The following is a 14,008-nucleotide window of genomic DNA, read 5'->3' as shown; positions in this document are numbered from 1 at the left end:
TTCCTGATTGCTATCCGTGACAGGAACGAAACGAATTCTGCCAGAGGGAGGGAGAAAGCAAAATAAAACACGAGAGTTTTTTAATAAAATGAAAAAATTCTTTCCTCTTTTGTGTCATCCATTTTTATCATCTAATATAGGAAAGTGAAAATATTGTATAATTATTAAATATTTAACCCAGAAATTATGTATTCGTTTCAATAACCTACGACCATGTGAAGTTATAATTAAAGCTGTTTATCACTACGTAGTATAAAGCAAAGTCGCTTTTTCTGTCCCTTTGTCCCTTTGTACGCTTTAATCTTTGAAACTACGCAACGGATTTTGATGCGGTTTTTTTAAATAGATAGAGTGATTCAAGAGGAAGGTTTATATGTATAATAACATCCACTAAATAGTGGAGAAGTACTGTTATTTTTGAGGTTTCTAATGTGATGTCGTAAATAATTACTTTTTTAATTATTTTTTCCGCTTACATTGCAAACGCAGGCTGAACCCAACGAGTTTTATCAAAATAATGTACTAAGTATTGTACACATTGAAAAGGTCTACAGAAAAGTCCGTGATGGTATATGTCTATCTCTTATGGATAACCCACAATAACTTTTTTTTGTCATTCAACGTTCACAGTTTTTCTATCAGGATTGCACCCGTGCGAAGCCGGGGCGGGTCGCTAGTTATTGCATATATCATAAGGACTATAAGGAGAAACGAAAACGATAACACGTTCGACAGGTACAACAGTCTTTCGTGGTAAGAGGTCTGTTTACCCAGTGCGTACACATTCATTACTCAAGTTTTTCACCTCGACCTGTCTGTCATTTCTATCTTTATATGAAAAAAAAAAATGCACCGGCATGACTCAAATACATTTATTAAAGCTGCCTATTTTTTGTGCTTTGACATACTCGCCTCGCTGTACCAACTGGATGAACTTAGATTAGTTCATTTATCGTGTAATCTCCGGCAGTATCCATTGAATCAACTCTATTCAATATCTGCGAGAATTCTTACCATTCATCGTTGTTGACGAGTCGTTTCATCCTCTTTCCTTTCATCAATTCGTCACCGAGAGTAGACAGGAGTGAGAGCTAAGCGTCGACTGCGTGTGCTGTTGTGTTTGTTGGGGGGTCACTCTCCCGCCACTTTCGTTTCAGCTGATCGAATAGGCAATTCATGAGCCACGGGCGCTCAAGTTCAAATTTAGGCGGATGGTGGAGATATAATATATTTAATTAATAAATAACACTTTTATTTCGCCTGTACTGCTTCCTACATTTTACAGGATAAAATGATGAAAATCCAATTATTTTAACTCTCCAATATTTTTATCATCTTTCAAAAAATGCGTTAAAAGTCCCAATTATTGTCGTTAATTATGGCATCATCTCTTTATCATAAAATGCAAAGCATTTTATAGAAATTAAAGTTCTGGATATTCGAAATTCAACTGCACCTATTACTGTAATAGGAAAAATTCTAACAGCAAAATTTTCATGATTCCGAACTTGTTCAATAACTGCTCATAGGGTTGAGAGATCATCACACCAAAACCATCAAACTGAAAGTAGCCCATGACTTCTTGGAGAATTTTTTCACGCCAAATAATTTAACGAAAATTCTGCCTTTTCGTAAATTTTTCAGATTCCCGAGTGATTGTATTTTTTTTTCAAACTCCTTACCCTAATAATATCAACAATGGTAACAGGGCTTGACGATTGACGACCAGTGATTTTTCATTTCTAAATGCGAGAGTGCACACAGCTACAAGTGGCTTACTCGAGTGTACTGACCTCGATCTCGTCCATTCATTCAGTCCTTTCACTGAAAAACCGTTTCTTTCCAATACTATTGCCTCAGTGTTTCTGCATACCGATGAAAACGCTATCCGTCTTCTCGAGGGATATATGGCCAGTTTAAGAATGTCCGGCCATCAGTTCATTTCTAGTGTTGTGTAGAATCAATTGGTGAACAATAAACTATTAGTTAGTATTAAATATGTTGTGATAATTCTCTTAAACAAGAAATTGTGCTGGCCATAAAATGAAAAGTTATTTCCTTCCATTTGCTGTTCTATTTCTCACGTCGTCTGGTACGTATAATAATTTTCCTTTTCTTCTTCAATGATGAAAAATTTTAATACCTCAATGTTTAAATGTTAATAATCACTGTATGAAAACTCACTAAAAAATGGAACAATTCCATGATATTTTTAGTGAAATATTTGCTCAAAAATATTCTGTAAATTCGCCAGTTTCTCCTTTTTTTTTATCTGAGATATTAAAAAGAACATGAGAAATTTATTAATCTATTAAATATGAACTTCCTAGGTATCAGTGGCTTGATAATACCTGAAGAGTTGCCAACTATTTTATCTCTAGTATATTCACATATACCACCAATTCGAACAGGTAAAAATAATTACACATTTCGTATTAGTCTCTCCGACACTATTACGTTAGAGCTAGTAGTGCGTATCATTATGGTCGTTATAAGTGTTCTCCACAGGTGTCGAAGTTGTTTAGTGCATAGCTATGTAATTATCTTAAATGATACCAAAAAAAATCATTGCGACGAAAAGTAACGAGAGTCTCGGTTCAACTGTCGATTTCTGCGCCACAATCGTGGTACATCAATTTTAGATCTAGTATTCGTTCCCCAGGTACTGATTCGAGATTTGGAGTTGGATTCCGTCTTGGTCAACATGCCGACTTTCAGGCTTTGGTTGAACTTGGACCACAAATAGAAACTCAAAAAATCGGTGCCTCTGATAATAAACGTAGACGACAAGCGATGTTGGACGCTGCGGTACGTGGAGACATGGGACCGTTATCAAAGTCGATTGCCGAATTCAATATTGCCAAAATGAAACACAAGCAAGAAGTTACCTTGAAGCAAGTCGAGGAACAAAAGGTTGATTGACATTATTTAGCATGAAAAATAAAAGCAGTATTAATTTTTTAATTTTCAGGATGATCCAAGTGACTGGTTAAGAAAATGGAGTAAAGAGGTAGGTAAAAAAGAGGCAAATAACGGCCTAAGTCCCTCGCCGCGATCGGAAATCCAGCAAATTCGAGTGTCTTCAGAAAGTAAAAAAACACATGTCAAGAAAAAATATGTTGAATAATATAAATGTGTGGTAACATTGGAAAGTATTGCCTTCATAAACTTGAGCAATAAAGTAGTTCAGCCTAGAGATGTTACCGTCCATGACATCAATCGACATTGCACTGTAAGAATTCTCTCTTGAAATAAATACATCTTGTGAGGTTCAAAAAAATTCTCCTACTGTTTTATTTCTCATTGATTGCAATGCGACATTTCATAATTTGGCGGCACATTTTAAGTTTTAAAAAACTCGTATTTCCTGTCAATATAATTAATACTCTCAATTGAAAGTGTATCATAACGGTCTATACAAATGGCAACTTTAATGTTTTTCCGCAGCACAATTGATGTAGTGAATCGTATTAAGGCTTTCAGGACAAAGCTGCAATTTAGTGAAAGAGTATATTTTCACAAATATGTTTATAGCGGAAGTATCCTGAGTTCGTGTTTGATGCTGAGTGCGAGAAGCAAGCATTATAATATGTACTAAATAAATATACAGGATAAAACGTTGAAATAGGAAACATATATACTGATAGAAAATAAAAAGTTTGAAACATTTTCTATGATGTATTTGTTAAAAGGGAATGTTCATGAAAAAACAGTATTTAGCAAAATTTCACTTTAATATCATGGATTAGTTATTTATCTATTACCAATAACTCTAGTGCTTCAAAATTAGTGGATATTTTTCAATGGGATTACTGTAAATATATGAGTCTAAAAAATTATCCTAGAAAAATCGACGGGATCGTTTGTTCTCAGAAAACAATGTCTTGAGGGAAACTCCACATAATTTTCAAGCTCCAGAAGTTTTTCTTTAGACAGGATACGGTATCTGAAGTCACAGTTTCAAAAATAAAAGATACTTGGATAACCTAAACGACGTATTATCAATTCATTTTAAATAAAAAATTGCAATCTCGCTTCGACCACTTGTCCTTCAGCACTTTCTTCCATGAGTTATCATGCAGGACAACCCATATGAAAAAATTAACATTTTAAAAAATATATTGGAAAATATCTCGAATTGGCCAAATTTATGCGAAAAATATATCCATCAAATATATTTCTCATATATATTCTATGAATTTTTTCCATATTTGCAAATTACGTAGAATTGGCCTAAATTATATATTTTTAAAATACATTTTTTCACCGGAAAACGTCATTGAGGGTAAAATTTTCTACATTTGAGAGGCTTTTAGGGCTTGATCTAAATCTGCAATTAAGTCACTTTCGGTTTCGAGACCTACTGACAATCGAATCAGTTGATCGTTAATTCCAAGACTATCACGCGCCTCTGGTGTTAACGATGCATGTGTCATTACAGATCTAAAATAAGAAAAACAAACAGATAAAACAATTCAGTATACTTTTGCGCTCGAAGGAATCGCATCATTGATTCAATTATTAATTTACTCACGGCAATTCAGCTAGTGACTCGTAGCCACCCAGGGACTCCGCCAAAGTGAAGATCTTCAAGGCTTTGAGGAATTTGTGAGAATCACCGTTTATGTAGAAAGTTACCATTCCACTGTGTCCAGTTTGTTGTCTTTTTGCTAGTTCGTATTGAGGATGCGACGGGAGTACTGAAAAAGAATAAAGATTTAGAATAAAGTTGATGGAGAGAAATATTCAGCAACAATTAGCGAAATCTCTTTACAAATGAGAAAAAATAATAAATGAATCGCTTATTAACGAAGACTTATTGGCAAGTTATTGGGAAGGAAATTGTACATATGTATATAAATTAAAATTAGGTGGTTCCAAATTGTATGACCTACGCGGTGCTCCAGCCAAGTTCTCTATCCGCACTTGCCTCTAAACTAACTCATATCTAACTCCACCTACTCATAACTAACTCCACATGCACTGGGTTCGTTTTCCGGATGAGAAAATCTTCCATTATCGGGACTCAAACCTGTACTTTCATCCCTGTTCTTATATATTTATATATATTTAATACTCACGGGGATGAAATACTTGTTCCACATGCGGATGGCTCTCTAAGAACTTGGCAACAGCCAAACCATTGGCCATGTGCTTTTCCATTCGAACTTCCAAAGTTTTCAGGCTCCTGTTGACTTGGTGGCAGTCGAAAGGCGATGGAACGATTCCCAGAGCTGAGAATAAAAAAAAATCAGTCGAGAAAATTCCCAGAAAAAAAAGATTACCAAGAAAAGAAAGCAATTACCATTTTGGATATAGCGAAGTTGTTTTTCGAGATCATCTCTCCGCGTTATCACGGCGCCCATGATGACATCCGAATGTCCATTCATGAATTTACTCAGCGAGTAAATTACGAAGTCCGCCCCCATTTCTAATGGTTTCTATGTTAATAAAATAAATCATTAAAGGAGAATCAGTACAAAATTTAATCAAAAATTGAGTGATGACAATGTAAAATGATGAGAATAACGAGTCATTCTATTAGTCACCTGGAAGTAGCACGTGACGAAACTGTTATCAACAACCGTAATAATGTCAGATCTAATAGCTCTCACGGCTTCGATAACAGCTCTGATGTCGATTATCTTCAGCAGAGGATTCGTCGGTGTTTCAAGCCAAATCATCTGGACAACATAATGAACACGATGGTACATTTATTAGTGGTAAATTAATAGAGTCTAAAAATTGAAAAATATTCACATCTAGTAATTTTTTCTTAATTGCTTTTTTTTCTCCATTATTCATTGTTAAAATTGATAGTCTCAAATAATAATTCTCATCACAACCACTGCTAATATAATTCGTAATAAATCATCATATTTTTGCTCAGAGAAAAAAATTATTTATAATTTGATTTTTATAGAGAATTGTTTAGAACGTAACTTCAAATTTACCCCGGACTAATGCAGTTCGAAGAATGGAAAGAAAATAGCGCAAACTTTAGTGGTAGTAAACATTTAGTAGAAAAGTACCTTAGTGGTGGGTTGAATGCTGTTGACAACATTTTTAATATTTGTGGCATCGGTAAACGTAATTTTGATGTTATTTTTTGAGCAGCAGGTTCTGAAGTATCGGTTGGTACCGCCGTAAACGTCATCGCAGCAGACAATGTGGTCTCCTGCGTCCAGGAGTGCTGCCAAGGCCGTAGTAGCCCCAAGACCCGAGGAAAATGCGAAACCATATTTTCCGCCTTCTATAGCAGCTAGACAGGTCTCCAGAACGTTTCGTGTGGGATTACCACTTCTTCCGTATTCGTAGCCCTTCAGGAAAATAATTAGAATTTTATGTTGCACGTGTCCAATACTTTTTCGCGTATCTAACTCAAATTCACAATTCAATTGTGTAAAAAAATTCATGAAATTTTGGTCAAGCAGTAACACCGAAATAGCCTAAGACGGAATATTTTTCTGGCATCATAGGTATCTGGAAAACGACGGACTGATATTCCAGTGGGACGTTAATGTCTCAAACTTTATCTCATGCTGGAAGCTTTACTGTAATTCTTCACATACTCGGTGCTGGGCAGGTCCATCTTGACGATAAGTCGACGACATGACAAGTGGCGGAACGACAGAACAATGGCTCCATTGCAATGGGTCCTGTCCGGCGTGAATGGCCTTAGTGGCGAATCCCTCTTTAGTATCAGTTGGCATGATTCTTGGGGAAAGAATTGGAAACGTTAAAATATAAAGAAAAAAAGCGATCCGTTCATTACGGAAAAATTTACATTTTCAAAAATATGTATTCATTATTTGCTACTAAAATTAAATAAAATTATGCTAAAAAATTAAATGAAATATATGATTCATATACATTTTTAAAAAACAATTTTTTCATGGAGGATTGACGCTAACTTGTATTGTAATGTCATCGGTCTTCGAGTTGACGTTAAGCAGAGGGAAAAGCAGCTGGAAGCTCTAAGGGGGTTGAATGACGAAATGGCGTGGCTTTTCGATGTAAGAAATTGACTGCATGAGCAGAATAATAATGGCTTTAGAACCCAAGTGACAATTAATCAATTGCTCGTATAAATTACTTATGAAGAAATCCCCAGAGAGATCATGAAATGGAAGGAAAATCATGAGATTTTGCTTGATATCTCCCAGAAAAAAATTAGAGTGATAATTTAATTATCATAAAAATTTTCCTGTCTCATTTCTACTAAAGGATGACGTTTTTCGCGAACCACCCATTTACTTGTCAGATGTATTTCGGTCCAAAGTTTTTTAACACTTACTTGTTACTGGGGAATATGGCGAAGAAGACTCATACACAGTTCCAATTTGACGATAGATCTGACTCGTATCAGTGACGACTGAGCATCACAAGTGCTTTCGTTCACTTAAAAAATCTTTCCCCCACCGCGTGGCTCAAAAACTCCGCAAATAACTGGCTCGATGCTCAATGTCTCTCAAACAGTGAGTGAGTGAATAATCATAAAAAGAACCAATGATGGAATTATCTTCTGAGTGTCGTCACCCCTCCACGTGTCTCTGCGGCTTCATTTTCCCCTATATGAGGAGTGTGGGTGATGATGTGAATCGATTAATCGAACACATCGATATTTCGAAGAATCGATGCTTCAAAAAAACATCGATTGTTCGGCTGGTCGATGTCATTTGATTGGCGCGTTTCTATTGAATGGGCCCAAGAGTAGAACACAACCAAAGAGGTCAATTCTCAGGGTTTAATCGACTCCAAGTGTAGCATGGGAAGGGGGAGGATGATACCAGCTATTACAGAGACAAGTTCAGGGAGAAATTGATCATCTTTTCTGCAAGTTTGCATGTTTTTTTTAACATGATATGCTTTAAAATATTGATGATTGAATAGAAAAAATGGAGGACAGTCCAAAGGAAAAAAAATTAGCATAACCAGAACTTTGAGAGTTCTGGTTTTTTAATGTAAGGGCCATAAAATAAGATAATTTCACTGCATTCATTTACTTGAACAATTACACGAATTAATAATAATTTTCAAAATATTTCCCCCTGAAAATATCCAATCGATTGAGGATGTTTTGAATAAATATAGCATGATGAAGGAAATAATTATTTCATATTGACAAATGCAATCAAACGAGAATTCTATGAAACATTCGACGGAAAGTGGAGGTGCCGTGGTATCGAGTTAAAAAAAAAAAGGTCAAGAGTGGGGAGGAGTTACGTGGAGGATTGTATGGTACCCGCGGCGCTTGTTCTGGAAGGATAGACTCTAGACCGCGTCCGCAGTACATCGAGTTGTTGTCGCCACTCAATCAGTGTCCGAAACTCGACCACTCGGTGAGCATTCCTCCTTCTCAATTGACGACAGCAGGGCAGGCAAGACGAAAAAAATTGTTTTTTCATTTCATTTTCAATTGTTTTTAAAAATCATACAACTGTTTTTAATCATTTTAACGTTCAACTTCAAATAATGCGCATATTTTTGATTAAAGCAACCGTCAAAACTCGTCAGGCTCCTCTGTCATTACTTGAAATCTTCACTGCTGCATAAGTGTAGTTTTCATCTGGTGGAGAGCAAAAAGTATTAATCACGAGCAAAGGAAATTACTGAGATATTAAAATTACAATATGAGGGGAATCATTGCTGTTGGACTTATCTGTTTCGGTAAGTGCAAAGTTCATGTTTTCGAGATTACCATATTTTTTCAATTCAATATTATCGTTTTGATTATTTGTTGAGTAGCGGGAGTGATAGGAGAGTCAACTAAAATTGTGTAAATAGCTCTATTTTATTTATTTTGAAAATTCTGAATGCATAGAAATACATGAAATACGAGTGGTTAAATTTCAAACATTTGAATGCATTCCACAGGAACCTGTGCCCGTTATAATTCTTGATTCAAATTCATATAAATATTCATCTGATTCAGACAACAGGTTTTTTTATGGTCTCCGAGATGTCCTTACAACGCCCATAAAATTTAACTATTTATTTTTTTAAAGGAATTTTTATGCTACTCTGATAACTAATTAGTAACTCTCCGGGTATTTTTCTAAAATTTACTTGAAAACAGCCTACGTAAAATATATATTAGCAAATTAAAATAATAATACTAATTAAGGAAGATGAATGAAATGAATCAATACAGATATTTTCATTTCCCTGAAATTTGTATTAAAATAGTTTCAGTGTTCAGAAAAATTATCTACATACAGAGTAGTTTGCCCATTCACTACTTTGTGGTATTGTATATTTATAACGACGAAGAATTAAGAAACTCAATTATTCTCAAATTTCAACCACTTGTTGGACTCTCTCCGGAGAAGATTTATTTTTTATCCATGAAATCCCGGAGCTTATAATGCAAACGTCAGTGGATTAATTTATATGAATTGAGAATTAATTAATTATGATCGATACGAATTATTTTAATTGGAGAGAATCTGGGGTAAAAGAGTGTAATTTGGTCATTAGTCTACCAATTTTTGCTCAACTTTGATCAATGACTATTACTTTATTATTTTTTTTCATGATCCCGATAATGAACATGCGTACACTGAGTTTTGATGAATACATCGCGGTTATTGGCGGAGAATTATCAATCAGCTAGATCGGAGCTGATAAAAAAAATATCACGTAGAGAGATAAATTAAATAAGAATTCTCCGAAAAGGAGGAAAACTTACATTTAACTAGTTAATCCACATTAAAAATTAATAATATTTTCAGGATTTTGTTTGTGCTGTTTCGCTCAAACAATTCCCCCGGATGTTTTGAACAAGATCAACACGATTCCCGGAATCGGGAGCCTCAATCTCACGGCAGTGAATCAGACGGAAATTATGGGAAAGATAAATGAAGTGAAGGAATTATTGAAAGAGAAATGTGACAAGAAGGGTGGGCCAGGGACTTTTGATAAAATCTTTAATGCCAAAGACGAGCTCTTCAGTTGTGTGAAGGGTCTCGTGAATTTCACCACACTCAACAAGGAGATAGAGGATGCCAAGCCTACTGGAGATCTTGATATTGTTTTTAAAAAGTACTGTGATAAAAGATCAATTTTCGAACAGTGCATTTCAAACTTCACTGATGTCTTGGATCCTTGTTTGGAGCCTCTGGAGAAGTATAATGAGGGCATTGTGAAGGACGCTACGCACTCGGTATTGAATTTCGTCTGTCACAAAGAGGGAGATCGAATTGCTTGTGAGTTGAATCACAGCTTAATGAATATTTTTATTGGATTAATACGAAGAATTAGTATATATTGATTATTCAAACACAAATTATTAATTTTCACTGGATATTTCTGTTCACATTGAGAAATGTGAATTACTGACTTTCATACCGATATAAAATTTTTTGAATGATTGCTTCAGTGTTTATCGGCTCCGGTGGTAAAGAATGTTTCCAGGAGAGATACCTTGAGGTAGGAAAATGCATAAATGCAACATACAGTAAATACATCCGAATTAACGAAAGTCAATCTGGAATGCCGACAATTGATAAAATTCCAACACTTAAATTTGATGTCCAAACATGCAGGTAAACCATAGAATTTTTCTCTCTCTATTCCAATCGCTAGTTGCACTTTCAATCCATATAAATTCGTTGCTATATTTCCGATTTTTTTCAGCGATGCAATGAGAACTCAAGCCTGTATCGTCCAAGAATTGGAAAAATGCGAGGACCCAACGCCTGGAAACCTCATGGATGCTTTAATGACATTCGTGAGGCGTAAAACTCCCTGTGAAGGGCTCCTGAAGTCCAACGTTGAAAGATCACTCCCCGACGAAGTGCAGAATAATGCAGTATCCATACCTCATTTGAATATTCTAATGCTCTTACCAATTGTCTTTCGTTTTGTTTAAGAAAATCTAGAAAATTCAGATGGATAACTATTTTTTAAATTAACATTGGACAGATGTAATTATTACTATTCAAAAATGAATAATACAAAAATGACAAATTTGGTGATATTTTCTTCTCAAAGATCTGTACAAGATAAGATTACATATTTACGGGAAATATTTACATCTCATTCATTGCCACAAATAACATAATATCCTTAGAATATTTTAATGTACCTCAAAAAGGTAATAGCGAAATCACATCTTTTTTTATTTTCATAAAATAAATCAACGTATTTTATAGGTAATGTAATATTTCGGGAGCACAATGTTAAAAGATCTATCTCGAAAAATACTTAAGAAACTTGAAATTTCTCCTGTCACAATGGAATAATAGGCGAAAAGAAACACTGATGGCACAATATGTCCATAGCTATTCTTTACATGCACATTCTCGATGTTGTCATTGTATTTAAATTCCGAAATAGAGCTATTTAAATAATTTTCCCATTATAGTTATCCTCCAGGCAACGTCTGAAGATAACTGAAAGACGAAAAAATCTGCCCATGAATATTGTTTTCGCCTCCAATGAAGCACAATATTTCCATTAAAACGAAACCTTTTCTAAAAAAAATCCAATAATATTAACTGGATACTCATAATATTCAGGAACAAACCCCCTATCCAAGTCTTTCGCTGTTGTTTTAATTACAAGATGCATCAAGCATTTTGTTTCAGAGCCCTTCTCATCACATACTTCCAAACGTCTGATTTTGCATGTTCAAGTTAAGTTGCGGTATTAGGGGAGACGGGACGGGTTTTGGAAGTGCTGATTCGGGGATTGACACAGACACTACCGGAGACACCGATGAGGGCTTTTTATTTTTATCCTGTTGCCAAGCCCTTGCGTGGTCCTTGCTCAATCGTTCGCTCAGTGCTTTCAGTGCGATTTGTCTGAAAAAATGAGAATTTTTTTTTTAGCCATTGAAAAAAATAAATATAAATTACTCGTTTAACGCATCGTTTTGAAATTTAATTATCTGTATACCTTCGTCTTTCGCTGTCTTGGGGATCGATTCCAGGTAAACTGATGACCAACCCTGGTGGGGTGTTTGACATATCGAATCTCCGGACAATCTTCTTACACAAACCAATTCGAACGAACAAATTGTGCAGTGTATTACATACGACTGCCACCGGCGGTTGTAAGACGTTTGGAAAAAAACTGCAGGGAACAATTATTATTATTATTCGAAAGTAATTATCAAAATAAATAAAACAAATGGACAAAATCAAATTCAGGGTCTAGTACCTAGCAAATGTAAAATTGTCAGTCATATCTCCTTTGGTACCATTCGTATGTTTCTGATAAAACCTCAGATAAATCCAGGAGACTAATAAACCACTCAGAAACATGGTCGGCCGGGTTCCCTCCACCAAACCAATCAACCACCATAGTAAGAGTATTATCCAAACCGTCAGCGGAACATTTCTATTTGTGATTTTTCCCATCGGAGTTTTTGCGAGAATGTGGTCAGGCATTATTTGTTTTACAGCAACGCTAACTCCTGAAAATTATGAATTTAATTATGAGCCAATGATGGTGTTCTAAATTTAAAAAGCACTCAAATAAAAACTACAGCATTTAATTTCATGCTCCTTTCCAATTAGCAATAATACTTGAGAAAACTCATCTTTTTCTTAATATTGACCAATAATATTATTAACTCAAAATTCTTCCGAAGCAATTTTATTACATGAATTATTCCATGTTTTGCGTATGAAATGTTACACAATAAAATTTGCTTTAAAAAATGGCCAGTTTAGAAATATTTTTTAAAGACACGTCACCTCAAAAAATAAGTTTGTTATTTTTTACTCTATCGTACAACAATATTCTCCCTAAGTTTTAATTCATTTCTTAGTTCGAATGATACCATTACGATAACCGGAACACCAAGTTTGGACTGGATATTTCGGTGTATATTTGAATAAATGAAAAATTGAAGATAAATGATGAAAAAATGCAGCTCAATCATTTATTTATATATTTCCAATTCTTTAACAAATACTCAAGGATTTCTCTAGTTTTTATTAAATTCACACATGAGGACATCGACCCGTTTTTTATAAATACTTCATTCTATTCCAAAATTAAAGGAATCAGGTTCATTCCAATTGATTTTTAAAAAACAAAAAATTGATTGAGAATCATTTTTCACCAATATTTTTTCGGTTTAAAAACATTTCGATGGACACCATCCAAACTTAGAACTCTGGTTATCGTGTATTCTAACTAATAATAAATCCCCTTCCAATAAATTAATAAAATTCCGTATGTTTTTACCAGCAATGTATCCCATAAGTCCATGAATATGAATTTCAAACAAAAAGCTCGGATCGTCAGTGCACATGAAGAGAAACAAATAAAACATCGCCGATAGAATGGCAACTCCAGTATTGACAATCGCAAAGAAAGTCATCATTTCCACAGCACCCCACAGAGGTTCAATCAATTTACCGCATAGTCCAACTGTGATAATGTCAGCGCATACCTCCCAAAAATGTATTTCCAAAAAACAAAAGGTAAAGGCTGTCCATATCCAAAAGACAGAAGGCAGTAAATAGCCTGGTGTGACACTTAGAGTTAGTACTGCTTGATCAATGTATGACAAACAATACGATAAAAATACAATTATGCATATAACTTTGACACAAGCACTAGTATTTCTGAGGAAGGCGACAAACTGCTGTCGCAGGTACGGAATATCGTGCCCCAAAGCCTTTATAAATGCCATTTTAATGTGAATTATTATTCACTTTTCAGGTGTCAATAGTTCCTTTCTTTTAGGATGAAAAACAGGACTGCTTTCTAACCTAACAAATTTCATAGAATCCATGAGGAGGGCTAAGGGTATTACGGGCAACTAAAAACCATTGGGAAGTGTTACCAGATGGTCTACATAACATTACCCTAGAGATATTTCATTTGACCCTAAAAAAATCTAAGTATGTATCAGAGACAGAGATTATAGGGGAGATCGCCAGCGCTTATGGAAAGGCTTCAACCGCAATATTGCGTAGTGGTAGCGCAGAAACTAATTCCGTTAACGTCCCTGTAAGTAAAACAGGGAGCGTAATAGAGCGTCAATAAT

General features: G+C 35.0%; 4 protein-coding genes across 5 annotated transcripts; 2 read left to right on the top strand and 2 right to left on the bottom strand.

The window, feature by feature from the left end:
- The first annotated feature begins 1,776 nt into the window (after positions 1-1,776).
- LOC135168947 (uncharacterized) lies at positions 1,777-3,280 on the top strand. Its single transcript, XM_064133592.1, has 4 exons — positions 1,777-2,092; positions 2,331-2,411; positions 2,663-2,913; positions 2,972-3,280. The coding sequence occupies exons 1-4, from the start codon at positions 2,044-2,046 to the stop codon at positions 3,125-3,127; spliced, it is 537 nt and encodes a 178-aa protein (XP_063989662.1). The 5' UTR covers positions 1,777-2,043; the 3' UTR covers positions 3,128-3,280.
- Positions 3,281-3,715: 435 nt separating this feature from the next.
- LOC135168939 (cystathionine gamma-lyase) lies at positions 3,716-7,537 on the bottom strand. The gene is made up of 8 exons (XM_064133581.1): positions 7,298-7,537; positions 6,573-6,717; positions 6,033-6,320; positions 5,550-5,684; positions 5,306-5,441; positions 5,082-5,234; positions 4,535-4,700; positions 3,716-4,443 (listed from the first exon to the last, which is right to left on the bottom strand). Exons 2-8 carry the CDS (start codon positions 6,711-6,713, stop codon positions 4,296-4,298), a joined length of 1,167 nt encoding a protein of 388 aa, XP_063989651.1. The 5' UTR covers positions 6,714-6,717; positions 7,298-7,537; the 3' UTR covers positions 3,716-4,295.
- A 651-nt stretch (positions 7,538-8,188) lies between these two features.
- LOC135168945 (27 kDa hemolymph protein-like) lies at positions 8,189-10,971 on the top strand. 2 transcript variants are annotated; one of them, XM_064133588.1, is made up of 5 exons: positions 8,189-8,342; positions 8,498-8,670; positions 9,735-10,208; positions 10,382-10,547; positions 10,639-10,971. In XM_064133588.1, the coding sequence occupies exons 2-5, from the start codon at positions 8,634-8,636 to the stop codon at positions 10,871-10,873; spliced, it is 912 nt and encodes a 303-aa protein (XP_063989658.1). In that variant the 5' UTR covers positions 8,189-8,342; positions 8,498-8,633; the 3' UTR covers positions 10,874-10,971. The 2 variants fall into 2 exon arrangements, with proteins under 2 accessions (XP_063989658.1, XP_063989657.1); XM_064133587.1 differs by having other exon boundaries at positions 8,230-8,381.
- On the bottom strand, positions 10,965-13,796 carry LOC135168943 (transmembrane protein 115). Its single transcript, XM_064133586.1, has 4 exons — positions 13,201-13,796; positions 12,166-12,421; positions 11,902-12,078; positions 10,965-11,807 (listed from the first exon to the last, which is right to left on the bottom strand). Exons 1-4 carry the CDS (start codon positions 13,649-13,651, stop codon positions 11,603-11,605), a joined length of 1,089 nt encoding a protein of 362 aa, XP_063989656.1. The 5' UTR covers positions 13,652-13,796; the 3' UTR covers positions 10,965-11,602.
- Between the last annotated feature and the right edge of the window lie 212 nt (positions 13,797-14,008).

Source organism: Diachasmimorpha longicaudata, chromosome 13 (genome assembly GCF_034640455.1).
Source record: "Diachasmimorpha longicaudata isolate KC_UGA_2023 chromosome 13, iyDiaLong2, whole genome shotgun sequence".
Taxonomy (NCBI): domain Eukaryota; kingdom Metazoa; phylum Arthropoda; class Insecta; order Hymenoptera; family Braconidae; genus Diachasmimorpha; species Diachasmimorpha longicaudata.
Note: the sequence above shows the minus strand (reverse complement) of the source record. Positions and strands in the feature narration are given on the sequence as shown.

Excerpts from the sequence above, each read along its gene's own strand:
- LOC135168947 (XM_064133592.1), top strand. The coding sequence starts at position 2,044 with ATGAAAAGTTATTTCCTTCCATTTGCTGTTCTATTTCTCACGTCGTCT. Across the intron at positions 2,093-2,330 it reads TCTATTTCTCACGTCGTCTG|GTATCAGTGGCTTGATAATA; the intron begins GTACGTATAATA and ends TGAACTTCCTAG. Across the intron at positions 2,914-2,971 it reads AGCAAGTCGAGGAACAAAAG|GATGATCCAAGTGACTGGTT; the intron begins GTTGATTGACAT and ends TTTAATTTTCAG.
- LOC135168939 (XM_064133581.1), bottom strand. The coding sequence starts at position 6,713 with ATGCCAACTGATACTAAAGAGGGATTCGCCACTAAGGCCATTCACGCC. Across the intron at positions 5,442-5,549 it reads TCGTCACGTGCTACTTCCAG|AAACCATTAGAAATGGGGGC; the intron begins GTGACTAATAGA and ends TTATTAACATAG. Across the intron at positions 4,701-5,081 it reads GGAACAAGTATTTCATCCCC|TACTCCCGTCGCATCCTCAA; the intron begins GTGAGTATTAAA and ends ATTCTTTTTCAG.
- LOC135168943 (XM_064133586.1), bottom strand. The coding sequence starts at position 13,651 with ATGGCATTTATAAAGGCTTTGGGGCACGATATTCCGTACCTGCGACAG. Across the intron at positions 12,079-12,165 it reads GACAATTTTACATTTGCTAG|TTTTTTTCCAAACGTCTTAC; the intron begins GTACTAGACCCT and ends TGTTCCCTGCAG. Across the intron at positions 11,808-11,901 it reads CAAGACAGCGAAAGACGAAG|ACAAATCGCACTGAAAGCAC; the intron begins GTATACAGATAA and ends TCATTTTTTCAG.
- LOC135168945 (XM_064133588.1), top strand. The coding sequence starts at position 8,634 with ATGAGGGGAATCATTGCTGTTGGACTTATCTGTTTCG. Across the intron at positions 10,209-10,381 it reads AGAGGGAGATCGAATTGCTT|TGTTTATCGGCTCCGGTGGT; the intron begins GTGAGTTGAATC and ends TGATTGCTTCAG. Across the intron at positions 10,548-10,638 it reads TTTGATGTCCAAACATGCAG|CGATGCAATGAGAACTCAAG; the intron begins GTAAACCATAGA and ends GATTTTTTTCAG.